Source organism: Symphalangus syndactylus, chromosome X (genome assembly GCF_028878055.3).
Source record: "Symphalangus syndactylus isolate Jambi chromosome X, NHGRI_mSymSyn1-v2.1_pri, whole genome shotgun sequence".
NCBI lineage: Eukaryota > Metazoa > Chordata > Mammalia > Primates > Hylobatidae > Symphalangus > Symphalangus syndactylus.
Genome location: NC_072447.2, coordinates 157,031,098 through 157,046,593, shown reverse-complemented (window position 1 = coordinate 157,046,593; position 15,496 = coordinate 157,031,098). Strand labels below are relative to the sequence as shown.

The window sequence follows — 15,496 nt, the reverse complement described above, 5'->3', positions numbered from 1 at the left end:
GGTACAGTGGAAGGCCGGTCGCTGAGCCAGGGCTGGGGGACCACTCTGCACGCCTGGCTCATGATATGGCTACAGCTCAGGGCCTCTCCTCGCTGCATCCAAGAGCGTTTTTTTTTTTGGAGACAAGTCTCACTGTTTTGCCAGGCTGGAGTGCAGTGGCAGGATCTCGGCTCACTGCAACCTCCACCTCCCCAGGTTCAAGGGATTCTCCTGCCTCAGCCTCCTGAGTAGCTGGGATTACGGGCGCACACCACCACACCTGGCTAATAATTTTTGTATTTTTAGTAGAGATGGGTTTTGCCATGTTGGCCAGGCTGGTCTCAAACTCCTGACCTCAGGTGATCTGCCCGCCTCAGCCTCCCAGAGCACTGGGATTATAGGTGTGAGCCGCCGCACCCGGCCTCTTTCTTGGTTCTTAATACCAAATTGGAAGCAACCCTAGACCTTTCTTCCACTAATCTGTCACCAAGGCCTTCAGATTCCTGCATGTCCCCACCCTCAGCTTCCTTCTCCCGACTCACCCTGCCCGGCTCCTGCCAGGCCCACTATGTATAAATACATTAACCCTCTCCTTCTCTGTTCTTCTAGAGATCACTGGTTTTGTGGTAATCACTGCCTCTGAGTACCTGATCTCACATCAGATGGCAGGGCCCAAGGTGGATTGTGTAAGATACAGAACAAAAATGTAAAAACCAGAAAACATAAAGGAAAGGCATCACATTTCAAATAGGACATAAAGGTCCCTAGATTTTTAATCAAAATATTTTACAATTTTTGCTCTGCTAGCAGGAGATCACCAACAAGAAAACCCAACGGGAATACATAAAAAAACTTAACAAGTTGACTTTAATAAGTAAAAATTACAACATTCTTCTCCCAGCAATGAACAATTTCATTTTTTAAAAGTAAACGAGGCCTAAAACGAGGGCACAGGAATAAGTAGTCAGATGGATTTAGGTGAGCACTGTACACAAGCTTTGAGGAAGTGCAAAGGACTGACCTCTAGGCCAGAACAAGATGGAAAACTACCAGGCCCATCAGGCCTATAACCCAGACACCAGCATGGACAAAACTCAGTTATACTGAATTCAGAGACAAAATTCAGTGACACTCTTCCACCACTTATTTAGGGTTCTACACCATTTCACTGAGCAGACTTAGTTTTTTTGTTTTGTTTTACAAACCTTTGAAACAGAGGGGATAAAAAAATGCAAACTAGGACTATGATGTTAAGACAACCACTAGCAGACAGCTGCGGACAGTTACTGGGTCTGAAGGTGAGGCTTCCCAACTCAGAGAAGTCATTGGGATAAACTCTGCCTCTTTCATCTTTCATCACCCATATCCTTAAAACAGGACAAGATGGGATGACCACACCAGGTAACATCACCGAGGTCTCAAAGTAGCAGCTAAAATGTGCCAGAACTCTTCACCCCGTCTAGGACCTATGTTCCACTCTCAGCAACAAAAGGATCTATAACAATAAGGCTTTAGTTTCTCCTCCAGCTGGACACAATGCTTCAAGTGGCCTTCACTACTCAGAAACCAATTCTACCTCTTTTGCTTTCTTCTTCTTCTTCTTCTTCTTGGTATCACTGTCCTAGAAAGAAAGAGAATGAAAGCTCATAGATACCATCCACTAACAAAGCTATGACTCTCCCAGGAGGAAATCTGGTAAAGGTCCACAGTCAAGCAAGCCTTTTTCAGGACCTGTAAGGATATTTTGGGTTAAATACTGCATGTGACACAAAGTTCTGTGAACCTTTCAGTGACACCCTAGTGGTCTACTTTTGGAAGTGGAAACATTCAGATCACCATCCTACACATCCTCTCCACCCACCATCAATAGAGCTCTAAGTATAAGTGGTAGAGGCCGGGTGCCTCTATCTGTCCATTCTACAGGGAGGGCAAAAGCACTCCAGGAACATGGGGAAGCACTAAAGGCACTCGGTGGCACCCCACCCCCAGGCCACAGCTCCTCCAGGAAGAGTAACAAAGCTGGTGCCACCTGGTTAATTCTTTCCCCACGCAGGGACTAAGCCAGCCCAAGGAACCTGAACGTGTTTCCACACACCCCATCTCCGGGCTCAGCCCCGCTCTCCAGACCAGCTTTGGCCTTCTTGTCCTTCTTACTCTTCTTCTTTTCCTTCTTGATCAACTGAGGAGCTGCTGGAGGAGTCTCATCACTTTCACTCTCACTGTCTCGCTTCCGCTGAGATGAAAGCAATTGGTTAAGTGTTAGATCTTGGGCAATAATGGACAAGAAAGGTTCAGTGAGTCAAAAGGTAGCAAGGCACCAAGAAAGATCCCAATTGAATCCAACAGGACGTTTTCTGACTATAAACCCGGACAGGGCCTTAGTTTACTGAGGATTTGAAGACAGTCTCATCCCCCAAATCCAAGAAGCCTTGAGGCAGGCACGAGAGGAGGAGCACAGCAGCAGCACAGGCCTTGGGGTGGAAAGGCCCGGAGGAGCTGTTTCTCTCATGACTGCAAGGACCTCTCACAGAAAGCAGGCAAAGCAGGAATTCACATCTGACAAGTCAGAAGCTCCTCCCACACAGCCTGTGCAGGATACTCAGTACCGCCCCCCGTTTCTGAGTGCAGACCTGTCATTCTGTGCTCTAATGCCAGCAGCTCCATGGGGTGGAGTTGCCACCCCATCCTTGACTCTTTCAACACTGGGTGGTGCCAGGTTAAGATGCAATTCTGCTCTCTGCTGAATTTTGTATGGCCTCGAGTGTCCAACAGCCATGGCCTGATTTCAACACATCTGTCCTACACCATTTGACCCAGGGCGGGGGCCAGAATTGACACACATACCACCACCCGTTCTATCACTGTGTTGCTGCCATAGCTGAGGTAGGAGTCGAGGCCGGTCTGATTCCTGAGCCCACATTCCTCCTTCCAGCAGATACGACAGAGAATACAAATCAGAGGAGCCTGCAGAGCCCAAACAAGCACCCCAGGGTATGAGGCAGCATTACCTGTGTATGCACTGCACCTCTGATGCTAGCGTATATGGCTGGACTGCAGACAGTCACAAAATAAGACGAATGCCAGTGCCTCTTAGGATTATCTCCCTAAGCACATTCCAAACTGATGACAGCATGCCACTCACCTTCGCAGTTTTTGCTGCTTCGGCAACTACCTGCGGGGCTTTTACCACTTCAGCAACCACCTCTTTTTTGGCAGACTCACTGAAAAAGAGGTAGCAATAGGTCAAATTCACTGAATGGCTTTCCAGGGCAGTACTGATGTTATACAGTGTTATCTGGCAAGTCTAAAGCCACCATCAAAATACTGACACTGAACAGAAGAACTCACCACTTACTGCTGCAGACTGACTCCCTCTACAGTCCCACGAGCCAGACTAGAAAGGGGTAACTGTCTGCCGTGCAGGCCCACACCCCTAACTGGCCTGGGCAGCCAAAACCTTGAGGGAGCCGAAGAGCTGGTTCCTGTGGTCCTGCATTTAGCAAGTCTGCCCCAAACCAAGTGACTCCCCCTCCCCTGGGCTCTACAACCTCCATGCTCACCTGCCCCTCACCTGTTGTCCATGTACTCCTGCGTCCAGATGGCAAGTGGGCTCTCTCTACCCTCCCATCCTCACCTGTTGTTGATGTACTCCTGCATCAAGGCAGCAAGTGTGCCGTCTCTACCCACCCCTGGCTCTGAAACATCCTGCCCTCACCTGTAGTCAACATACTCCTGCTTCCAGGTGGCAGGTGTGCTGTCTGTGGGCTTCCCATGCTTGTCCAGAAGGCCCTGCTTGATCATCAGCTTCTTCTGACTTGCCTGGTGGAACATCAAGGTGTCAACATTAGAATGGAAGCGGGCATGGTGACTGCAAAGAATAGAACAAGGTACCTCCCTGGTGTATTCTCAGCAGGGCCTCAAACTCCTCTCCAGAGCATTCAGAATTTGCCCACTAACTCCAACACACACACAGGACTTGTTGAAGGTCACAAAGCTTATTAGTGAGAGCCTCTGCAGACACACGTCCCCGCCACAGCCACTCTACTCTTTTGCCTTTGCACATGCTGCTTGCTCCCACTGCCCTGAACTCTCCCCCTCCCCTCTTCACTTCACCAACACCTAACCCACTCTTCACACTGGTGTGGCTTAACAGACGATCCCTTGACCAGACTCCTTGACCACTGTGGACACTCCAGGTGACAGACACCTCTCTGCATTCCTTGGTAGCCACTAACGTGCATGAAATTCGCCATTCCACTGTGTGATTACGTAAGTAATGCCCAACTGTTTCCCCTCATTAGACTGAAATCTCTAAGGCCCAAGACAGGGCCTGTTTCCACTCATCGACAACCCAGAGCCCAGCACAATACAAGGCTGCGGTGGTGAAATGCACCAAGAGCTGCCCAAGTATTCAACAATGCCAAACAAAAGAACCTGGCAGGGCATGCAACCCAGTACCACTTACCTTTGGACCTAAACCCCACTTCCGAGGGTAAGTGTCTCTCTCCATGATCACTCTCTTGATCTTGGCTACTATACCATGGTCGCAGGTAGAGATGACCGCTGTGGTCATTAATGCAATAGCTACAGGCATTGAATAAAGAAAAGAATTATTTGAAGGGGGAAAGAATTGATAATTGATGAGCCCCAATTCTACTGTTGTATACCACTTTAAAACTTTTAAAACTCTGAGCTACTACTTTAATTGGGGTTACCTTTGCTCAGGATGTGCATATGGAGGAAATACACCATTATGAGAAGGAGGCCTTTGAAATGATGTTAAACTTCTCAAGTTAGAAAACACCTAACCAAAGCACCTAACGATATACATAACAGGCTTGCAGATCAAGACATCTACAGGAATGGCATGCACACTCCCTTTAGGGCCACAGAACCTTTGAAGTTTTAAAGATTCCTTTTCTGCTGCTCTCCATAGGCCGTGGCTGCCTTGCCTGCTCACAGAGCTAAGGAATCCTAATGACATGCTTACTTCTGGTACAAATTAGACCCACTAAATGAGTATCTCTAAGGTTCATTCACTAAGACGGTGCGCAGAGCATTTAAAGTCTTAAGAGACAATCCAACAGTAGCTAAGCTTTCATGAGTTAAAAAACACTGGTACCTTATATGGAACCACAAAAGACTCAAAATAGCCAAAGCTATCCTAAGCAAAAAGAACAAACCTGGAGGAATCACATTACCTGCCTTCAAATTATAGTATAGAGCTACAGTAACCAAAACAGTATGGTACTGGCATAAAAACAGGCACATAAACCAATGGAACAGAATAGGGAACCCAGAAACAAATGCACACACCTACATTTAACTCATTTTTGACTAAGGTGCCAAGAACATACACTGGGTAAAAACCAGTCTCTTCAATAAACGGTGCTGGGAAAACTAGATATCCATATGCATAAGAATGGGAGAAAATATCCACAAACTACCCATCTGACAAGGGATTAATAACCAGAATATATAAGGAACTCAGCGCTATAGGAAAAAAAATCTAATAATCCGATCAAAAAACAGGCAAAAGATTTGAACAGACACTTCTCAAAAGACGACAAATAAATGGCAAACAGGCATATGAAAAGGTGCTCAACGCTGATCACCAGAGAAATGCAAATAAAAACTACAATGAAATATCATTTCACTCCAGTTAAAATGGTTTATATCCAAAAGACAGGCAATGACAAATGCTGGCAAGGATGTGGAGAAAAGGGAACCTCTGTACATTGTTAGTGGGAATGTAAATTAGCATAACCACTACGAAGAACAGTTTGGAGGTTCCTCAAAAAACTAAATTGAGCTACCATAGGATCCAGCAATCCCACTGCTGGGTATATACCCCAAATAAAGGAAATCAGTGTTATCAAAGAGATCACAATAGCCAAGATTTGGAAGCAACCGAAGTGCCCATCGACAGATAAATGGATAAAGAAAATGTGGTACTTATACATGATGGATTACTATTCAGCCTTAAAAAAGAATGAGATCCTATCATTTCCAACAACATGGATGGAACTGAAGATCGTTATGTTAAGTGTAACGGCCAGGCACAGAAAGACAAACATTGCATGTTTTCACTTATTTGTGGGAGCTAAGAATCGAAACAATTGAACTCATGGACAGAGAAGAGTAAAAGAATGGTTACCAGAGACTGGGAGGGTAGTGGGGGGCTGGCAGGGAGGTAGGGATGGTTAATGGGTACAAAAAAAAAAGAAAAAATCAGGCCAGGCACGGTGGCTCACACCTGTAATCCCAGCACTTTGGGAGGGCCGATCACCTGAGGTCAGGAGTTCGAGACCAGCCTGACCAACATGGCAAAACCCCGTCTCTACTAAAAATACAAAAAATTAGCCAGGTGTCGTGGTGTGCACCTGTAATCCTACCTACTCAGAAGGCTGAGGCACGAGAATCACTTGAACCTGGAAAGCAGAAGTTGCAGTGAGCTGAGGTCACGTCACTGCACTATAGCCTGGGCGAAGGAGCAAGACTGTCTCAAAAAAACAAACAAACGAAAAAAAAAAGAAACCACCGCCACCAACAAAAAACCAAAAGAATGAACAAGACAAGTAAGACCTACTATTTAATAGCACAACAGGGTGACTATAATCAACAATAATTTAAGTGTATATTTTAAAATAACTAAGGTGATAACTAACAGTAAAATAGGATTGTTTGTAACACAAAGGATAAATGCTTAAGATGGATGCCCCATTCTCCATGATGTGATTACTATGTATTGCATGCCTGTATCAAAACATCTCATGAACCCCATAAATATATACACCTAGTATGTAACCACAAACATTTACAATTTAAAAAATAAACATCCCCTCTTACCCATGCAGATTGCTTCTCCTTTGGTGGTGATAACCACAATCTCCTGATTGACCTCAATGCCGTCCTCATATCGAAGAACACCTGGAAGCATGATCTTGGCCCCATAGCAGATGGCATTTACCTGCAGAGATGGCACCATGTGTAAGGGGCCCAGCTGCTGCCCTCCACCCCACTCCTACACCAGAGTAAAGGAGGACAACAAGGGAGTGGGGCCTGACACCAGGAAACAGGGATGGCACTTACAGCCCACTAGCCACAAGGGGCATGAAGGGACTCAGAAGAGCAACAGCCACCTTATTGTGCTAGGCACCACTCTCCGCACTTTACAAACATGACTCAAAAGTAGTCAAGAAGACTTTCAGGTTTTCAGGTTCTAGAGACTCAGAGGTATTTTCATTTTTTATTTTTTATCTTCAGGCAGAACCTCCCTCTGTCGTCCAGAGTGGAGTGCAGTGGCATGTTCTCAGCTCACTGCAACCGCCACCTCCCGAGTTCAAGTGATTCTCAGCCTCCCGAGTAGCTGGGATTACAGGCATGCGCCACCACGCCCAGCTAATTTTTGTATTTTTAATAGAGACAGGGTTTCACCATATTGCCCAGGCTGGTCTCAAACTCCTGAGCTCAAGCAATTTGCCCGGCCCGGCCTCCCAAAGTGCTGGGATTATAGGTGTGAGCCACTGCACCTGGTCCTTATTTTCATTTTAAACATAAAAATAGCCTTGGCATTCCTTAATTGCTCCTCTTTCCTCCTTATCAGGAGAAAGAATAGATTTACTGGAGATCCAGGCAATAACAGGCTCTTAAAGAACTTGAAAACAAGATTACTGAGGCCTGTTGAACCAATCCCACAAAAGTCTTGGTGCAGAATTTATAGGTCAGTGGGTACAAGTTAAGGCTACCTCTCCAGAGGTTCAATGGTACCCAATGCACCCATCTGCCTCATACCATCTCCACTCACCTAGATCTCTTTTGCTGATCATTCTCCCCTCCCTTTACATTCATCCAGAAGCCAATGGTTTGATAAGGAGGACATCACATTTATGTTGTCCACTGTTTTGTGAGTGAGTTTTTTCAACTATTTTGGTACCATCTTTATTTATTACAGCCTATACACATACAAAAAATGTGAACATCTATACAAGATTTGAATATAAGTAATTATCAACTACAAACATTTTAAATATCCAGAAATTTTTATTCCTCAAGTTAGAGAAAAGACAATGTTTTAATTTATAAAAGGCCAACTCTCTGATCATCATAAAAACACAGCTCACAGCCTTGATCTCCTGGACTCAAGCTGGTCTCAAACTCCTTCCTGGACTCAAGTGATCCTCTTGCCTCAGCCTGCCAAAGTGCTGGGATTATAGGCATCAGCCACTGTGCCCGGCCTAATGTGCCTTATTTTTAAGTATGCCTACCATTAAACTTTTACTTTAAATTAGTATACTTGGTTTGGACTTGAAAAAAATAAAATAAAACCCAAGGAAAACAATAAAAAGAGCAAGCCTCATCTTTGGAGTACGTTCTGTCCAAATATAAACTCCTAACCCGGAACTTACTGCACTGTCTTTCATAACCAGCCGTTTATGAGATGTCAACAGCTTTTCCAAAGGGTAAACAACTCGCCGCAGGTAACTCTCATCCTTGTGGTTATCATACAGCCACTGAGCATCAAGCACATCGTGCATTGTCACCATGTGGTCCTGAAAAGCAGCCACATATGAAAATAATTCAGTTTATTTGTATCTCAGCCCATCAGACCCCAAACTTCCTAAAACTGAATGTCACTTGTTTACTAGTCCAAGCTCATTATGTCTTCAGCCTCTTCAGTCCTGGCTCTTCCAGGCATCTTTAACCGTTGAAGTATTAGACCCCAAGCAGGCATTTTTGTAGGCTGGGAGGCAAATGAATAGAATAATACTTTCTACCCAATCATCTCCCTTAGCCCATTTTAATGTCCCAAAGTTTAATTAACAGAACAGGGAAGCTGCCCTGGACTGAACTCAACACTTTGGAAAGCGCCTTTCCCACGACATGAAGCAAGTGGAGTGCCATCAAAGGCTGGCAGATGGTAAGAACCAGCTCTAAAACTTCTAGCCCGTAACACATACCTTTTCACTCATGACTCCAGAACGAACCCTCCGAAGCTCCTGCATCTGACCACCAACTCCCAATAACAAACCAAGGTGCACACATAATGTCCGAATGTAGGTGCCAGCCTCACAACTCACCCAAAAGATTCCTAAGATACACACACACAAAAGAAAAGCAGCACCTACTGTAAATACATCACTGGTTGAGAAATGCAGTTATCCTTCATCTGAGCCACCAAGACTAGAGGTGACAGACACGCTTCTTAAAATATAAGCATTGCTGTAAAGATCTGTAATTCTGGCCGGGCGTGGTGGCTCACGCCTGTAATCCCAGCACTTTGGGAGGCTGAGGCGGGCGGCTCACGAGGTCAGGAGATCGAGACCATCCTGGCTAACATGGTGAAACCCCGTCTCTACTAAATGTACAAAAAATTAGCCGGGCGTGATGGTGGGCGCCTGTAGTCCCAGCTACTTGGGAGGCTGAGGCAGGAGAATGGCCTGGACCCGGGAGGCGGAGCTTGCAGCGAGCTGAGATCGCGCCACTGCACTCCAGCCTGGGCGACAGAGCAGCAAGACTCTGTCTCAAAAAAAAAAAAAAAAAAAAAGATCTGTAATTCTGATATTAGCAGAATTTTTAACACTTAGTTGCAGGTATATTCAACATGGTATGTTTCATGGATGGGAGGAAAATAGGCATTGTCTTAAGTTTACTTCTGACAACAGAAACTTGTAAGCAGTCAAAATTGCAACAAATAAAAAACACACGCAAAACATACTTTGGTGAAAACACTTACCTTTGAACAAAGCACCAAACTACACAAATGCAGAATGAAAACATTTCAATTCCAGCAGAAGCAGGCATCATAAAAGGTGTAAAAGCCATCTCACTTTACTAGGCACTGTTCACTTTTTCAACAAAAGATAACAAAAACTATTGCCCACAGACAATATCCCAGCTGTAGGGCAGGTTTCAGAAAGTCTTCAACTTCAAGGACATCTACTTTTAACAAGAGAACAGAATCCTGAAGAATGTGTTCATACCCACTCACAGGCCTAATGACCCACCTAATCTTCTTTCAGGATCGTATTCAATCATTTTGCTCTCGTAGATGGTCCTCACTCGGAGCTGCCTCTTTACTGCAGCAATAAGTGGGGGTCGCTGGAATAGGGCACCTGTCAGAGTTTCTAGGGCCTAAGAACGAACACAAACCAAAACACCTCATCAGAATGTACATGTGCAGTCACTGGTCCAGGCTGGCTGCGGCAGCCGACTGAAAAGGGCACAAAAGGAGTCAGTCAGATGTTTAGGAGCTCAGAGATCCAAGTCAACAAAGGGTGTCCTCCCTACAACTGCACACTTACCCTAGAAAGCTGGGTCCCCCCTTCAATAGCATTGTGCAGCCGGACAATCCCCACATACTCTTTGCCTGAAAAATGACAAAAGAGTAGTCAGGTGTGGCCACTGAGTTTTCTGTTTTCCATATTTCTTACATGCGCAGTCACTCCCATTTTGCACAGCAGAAAAGCGGCAGTTTGACCTTGTGTTTCTATAAAATTTGCATTAAGAGAGATTTCGTGGTGATGATGTGGGAAAGAATGAAGACACTTTCTCACTGGGAATTCAATGTACTGACAGGGACAGTAGAACCTGCCTGGAAAAAGCCTTGCAAGATAAGCAGGCTTTTCTCAGACAAAAATGAACGAAGGATACTTTAGGCAGAAGCGGTAGCACAGACTGAGAAGCCTGGAGTGACAAGCTGAGAGCTGAACCCGGACAGAGTTCTGCCTCCAGGCTACAAATGGATCCAGTCAACTTGATGAATACATGCTTAGTATGTGGAATTCCAAAAAGGGCGGACCACCAAGATCTGACAGGGGACAGAACGTACACAGAAACCAAAACAATATCCTTGCTTTAGGATTTTTTTTTTCTTAATGAAGAAATAGTTTCCAGCAGACAAAACGTAGAAGGGAAATACAGAAGGCTTTTCACTCTAGCCAGTCCTTCCCTCCCTCTCCCACATACCTGCACTCTGTTGTGACTTCACCAAGCGAGTGGCTCGTTCTATGCACACGATTAAACAACCAGTCACCTTGGGATCCAGAGTACCACTGTGCCCTGTCTTCTCCACCCTAAGTATCCGTCGAATCCAGGCTACCACCTCATGGGAAGAGGGGTTAGAGGGCTTGTCAAGATTAATGAAACCTGTCCTGGAATGGAAAAAAAAAAATTAATGTATCACCCACTCTTATGCTCCAACGAAACAACAAATCTGAAGAGTTAAAAAGAAAAATAATTCACCGTGGGCACAGGTTATATATTCAAGACAAAGCTATTCCGGCATGCCACTGCCTTCTTGAATAGCTGATGTGAAAGCATTTTCAAGAGAAAGTAAGTTTGCACAGTGCCTCCTCCCAGCACTTACCTGATATAGTCCCCAATCTCTCTCTTCAGAGGATTTGAACCACATGCAAGAGGTGTATAGTGTGTTGTCCTTACATTCAGCTTATCAAAATTCTGCAAAGCAACGACACAACACAAAACAAAATACCATGCTGTGAGCACATGGAAAAAAAAGAGTACCACTATGTGGCCCACAAACTGGCATAGTCTGCAAGATGGAATAAGTGCAGAAACTGAGAACTGTTTACAAACTTAGCCATTTAACACTGTGGGGCCATGTATTCTACAACAGTGTAGAGTGCACTGCAAATTTTTTACAAACTTGGTTCTTCATTTCAGATACCTTAAGGAATCCTGCTTTAAACTGTTATCAGTGGGAATTTCCTAAAGTCAAGGATGCCAGCAGTAAGCATTCTCAATCAACTGTTTAACACTTTGAAATAACGTAAAAGCAGGCATTCACCTGATGCACAATTTTAACCACATACCTTTAGCAAAAGGGGCCACTGAGACGTGTCCAACTTAGCAACTTTGGATTCAGGTTTGATAAGAAATTCTTCAGCGTGTTGTATTTCCTTCGACAGGACAGAAATATAACCTATTAAACTTCCCACCCGATTTTGAACAATTCCATTACTGCCACGGAAATGTATGCCTTTTAAATAGAAAACAAGGCTTCCTATGCCTTTTCACTGGGACCTCCAAGGGAAAGAGAGAGAAGAAATGAAATGCCACTAAGATGGGTCCAAACATTTAAAGAGAAAGGGAGATGGTGAGTCTGTGGGTGGCATAAGGAAGAGAAATTCAGAGAGAGCAGTTGGTAAGGCCAGCACCATTTAGTAAGCTATGCCTGAAGGACACTTGGGCTGTCTGGGGCTGTGTCATTTCAGTGCTTTTTCGAATCTACACAATGACTACCAATGCTGGCCCATTCCTTGGAAACCTTTAAAAACACTTCTTTCCTTTAGTTTGTTATTTAAGTAAACTTTCTTTTTAGTCAAAGTGAAGTCAAACACATTACTACTCACGGCTACATCTTCTTCTGGCAATGACTTCCGCTCCTTTTTCTTCTTATGTTTCTTTGGCAAAATAATTACTAAAAAAACAAACACAGGATTTGGGAATTTTCCCCAAGAACAAATGAAACAAGAGTTTAAAATAAAGACCGAAATTAGGGCAGGTAGGAAATGGATTTTAGGTCTACAATTACAGTCACATGCCACATAATGTTTTGCAAGGACAGACTGTGTATGTGACGGTGGCCCCCGTAAGATTATAACAGAGCTGAAAAATTCCTATCTCCTAGTGATGTCTTGATGATCCTGACCCTGTGTAGGTCAAGGCTACTGTGTGTGCTGTGTTTGTGTCTTAGTTAACAAAAAAAAATTTTTTAAGAAAAAAATTAAAACATTTTAAAATAGAAAACTTATAAATAAGGATATAAGCAGAGAAAATATTTACGTACAGCTGAATAATGTGTTTGTTTTAAGCTAAGTATTATTACAATAGTCGAAGTAAAAAGTTTATAAAGTTACAGTAAGCTAAGGTTGATTTATTCTGAAGAAAAATATATTTTTATAAATTTAGTGTAGCCTAGGTGTACAGATTATAAAGTCTCCAGTAGTGTAATGTCTGAGGCCTTCACATTCAGTCACCGACTCAGCCAGGGCAACTTCCAGCCCAGCAAGCTCCATTCATGGTAAGTGCCCTCCTCTACTTATAACCTTGTGTACTATATATATATACATGCGTACATACACATATATAATATACATATGTATATACATACACACACACACACACACACATATATATATATATATATATATTTTTTTTTTTTTTTTTTTTTTTTCTTTGAGACAGTCACACTTTCCCCAGGCTGGAGTGCAGTGGCAGGAACTCGGCTCACTGCAACCTCCGTCTCCAGGTTCAAGCAATTCTCCTGCCTCAGCCTCCCGAGTAGCTGGGATTACAGGCGTGTACCACCACGCCCACCTAATTTTTTTGTGTTTTTAGTAGAGACGGGGTTTCACCATGTTGGCCAGGCTGGTCTTGAACTCCTGAACTCTCAGGTGATCCGCCAGCCTGGGCTTGCCAAAGTGCTGGGATTACAGGCCTGAGCCACCGCGCCCGGCCCTGTGCTACATTTTTACTGTCCTTTTTTTGCTTAAACATGTTTAAATACACAAACTCTCGACGCTGTGTCCCAACTGCCTACAGCATTCCGCATAGCACCATGCTGTCCAGGTTTGAAGCCTAGGAGCTATACGCTACACCATATACAGCCTAGGTGTGTAGTAGCCTATGCCACCTAGGTTTGTGTAAGACCCCTCTGATGTTCACACAATGATGAAATCGCCTAACGACCCATTTCTTAGAACGTATATCCGTAGGTAAGCGAGAAAACTAAGTGTGTAAGGCCAAATGTATGGGTCGCATGGCTGGGTAACTGCAGGCTACTGCACGTGTAGGCTTCCCTTCCGGTTCACCACGTGGCTATGGCAGGGCTTAAACATCCCACAGAAGCGCTCACGCAGGGGGCCGGAAAGTTCCATAAGCGACCACTCGACTGTCCCCGCGGGCTTGTGGCCTCTAGAACTTTCTTGCAACTCGGAGCTCTATCCCTGCTCCGGGGTCCCTCGGCTCCTTTTCTTCTCGGCCCGTTTCCACTACCCTTGCTCCCCTAGTCGCATGGAGCTGTAACGGCGGCGTCCGGGCTGGCAGCAGCACAGACACTGCCACGTCCCCCGCCACCACGGGTTGGGCAGCACGGCAGATGTCTTTCGACGGCGACCCGGACCCCAGGGGGGTGAGAAGGCCGAGCCCCGTCATGCCAAGTCACCGCGAGGGGCTCCCACTCTCGCGCCCTTGCCATGGAGCCAGGGCCGAGCGACAAGGCCGGCTTAAGGCCGGGCGGTGAAGAGGCCGACACGCCGGCGGAAACCAGAGGGAGGCGTGCGCGGGCCCCGATACCATCCCCCCACCCCCGTTCCCCGAGTCGCCCGGAGTTAGCACGGCCCGGAAGCCTGCAGCCCTTACCTTCCGCATCCGCCATGTTACCCTGCCCCGCGTGCGCGCCGCCCGGTCCACAGCCGAGGGAACGACCGCAGACTCCCGCCGCCTTGGTCCCGTCAGGCCGCGCTGCTAGGACCCACCCACCCGCGCACCGCCCTGTGCGTGCCTTGCCGCGGGGCGGGAGGGGGCGGGGCCATCCCGGGGGCGGAATCCGAGGCGCGCGCTGGTCGTCCGCGCAATGCGATTTGCTGGCTCGGCCAGTACGGAGGGCGAGACCGCGCATGCGCTTCGAGCCTCAACCAGCCTGGTTGGCCCAGGCTGGAAGCGCGAGTGCCGCCCGCCCCGACAGCCCGGAGTCTGTGGGCGTGGCCCCAGCTGTAGCTGGTTCACCTCCGGGTTTAGCTCCGCGCCTGCGCCTGGGCTCACGGCTGAACGCTCCGTGAACAGTACCTCTTTCTTTGCTTTGTCACACCGACCCTTTCAGGTTGGTGTTGGATCAGTCCTGATTAATAAGTGAACATGTTGAAGCTCGGAGAGGTTGAAAGCCCTTTGCTGCTTGCAGTTCCCATCCAGCTAGAGCGGATGGCCAATAGGAGTAGTGTGCGTGCCACATGTTGACTTTTAAATTTTCCAGCAGCAACATGAAAGGAGTAAAAAGAAAAAGGTGAAAATGATTTTTATAATGAATTTTTTTAACCCAGCATATCCGAAATATTATCATTTCCACATATAGGCAAAACACAACAGTATGAATGGGATATTTTACATTGTTTTTTTTTTTGTCCCTGCAAAGACTTTCCGGTGTGTGCGTTTATGCTCACAGCACACCTCAATTCGAACTCTACGACCGGGCTTCACGCCAAACAGCAGAGACAAAGCACTGGCACTAAATCTCATAGAAACAGGATGAGCCTGTGTATCATGATAGGCAGCAGGGCTGCAAGCTGGAACCAAACTGATTTCTCCCCAGGGATCTTTGATGATGTCTAATTGATCACAGTGTCCTGTAGTAAGCCGTCATGATCTGTATAACCCCGGTAGCTCTAGGTCTGGCTAAAGGCATTCTGCCTTGAATCACCACAATGGGAAATCATGGTGCCTCATCTAATTCCCAGATCTAGTCAGTCCACAGGCCAGAGCCCGTGAGGTGAGCCTG

The 15,496-nt window shown here is 45.9% G+C and overlaps 1 protein-coding gene and 2 non-coding genes across 4 annotated transcripts; all 3 read right to left on the bottom strand.

The window, feature by feature from the left end:
- Positions 1-720: 720 nt before the first annotated feature.
- On the bottom strand, positions 721-14,696 carry DKC1 (dyskerin pseudouridine synthase 1). 2 transcript variants are annotated; one of them, XM_055269172.2, is made up of 15 exons: positions 14,365-14,696; positions 12,354-12,421; positions 11,814-11,900; positions 11,348-11,439; positions 10,948-11,132; positions 10,284-10,348; positions 9,987-10,113; positions 8,940-9,070; positions 8,388-8,531; positions 6,829-6,949; positions 4,445-4,563; positions 3,695-3,798; positions 3,122-3,200; positions 2,075-2,212; positions 721-1,600 (listed from the first exon to the last, which is right to left on the bottom strand). In XM_055269172.2, exons 1-15 carry the CDS (start codon positions 14,621-14,623, stop codon positions 1,535-1,537), a joined length of 1,785 nt encoding a protein of 594 aa, XP_055125147.2. In that variant the 5' UTR covers positions 14,624-14,696; the 3' UTR covers positions 721-1,534. The 2 variants fall into 2 exon arrangements, with proteins under 2 accessions (XP_055125147.2, XP_055125148.1); XM_055269173.2 differs by having other exon boundaries at positions 3,710-3,798; positions 14,365-14,585.
- On the bottom strand, positions 3,269-3,397 carry LOC129476584 (small nucleolar RNA SNORA56). The gene has a single exon (XR_008655012.1). It is a non-coding gene; the product is annotated as a small nucleolar RNA SNORA56 (small nucleolar RNA).
- LOC129476579 (small nucleolar RNA SNORA36 family) lies at positions 8,714-8,845 on the bottom strand. Its single transcript, XR_008655007.1, has one exon. It is a non-coding gene; the product is annotated as a small nucleolar RNA SNORA36 family (small nucleolar RNA).
- Positions 14,697-15,496: the final 800 nt, after the last annotated feature.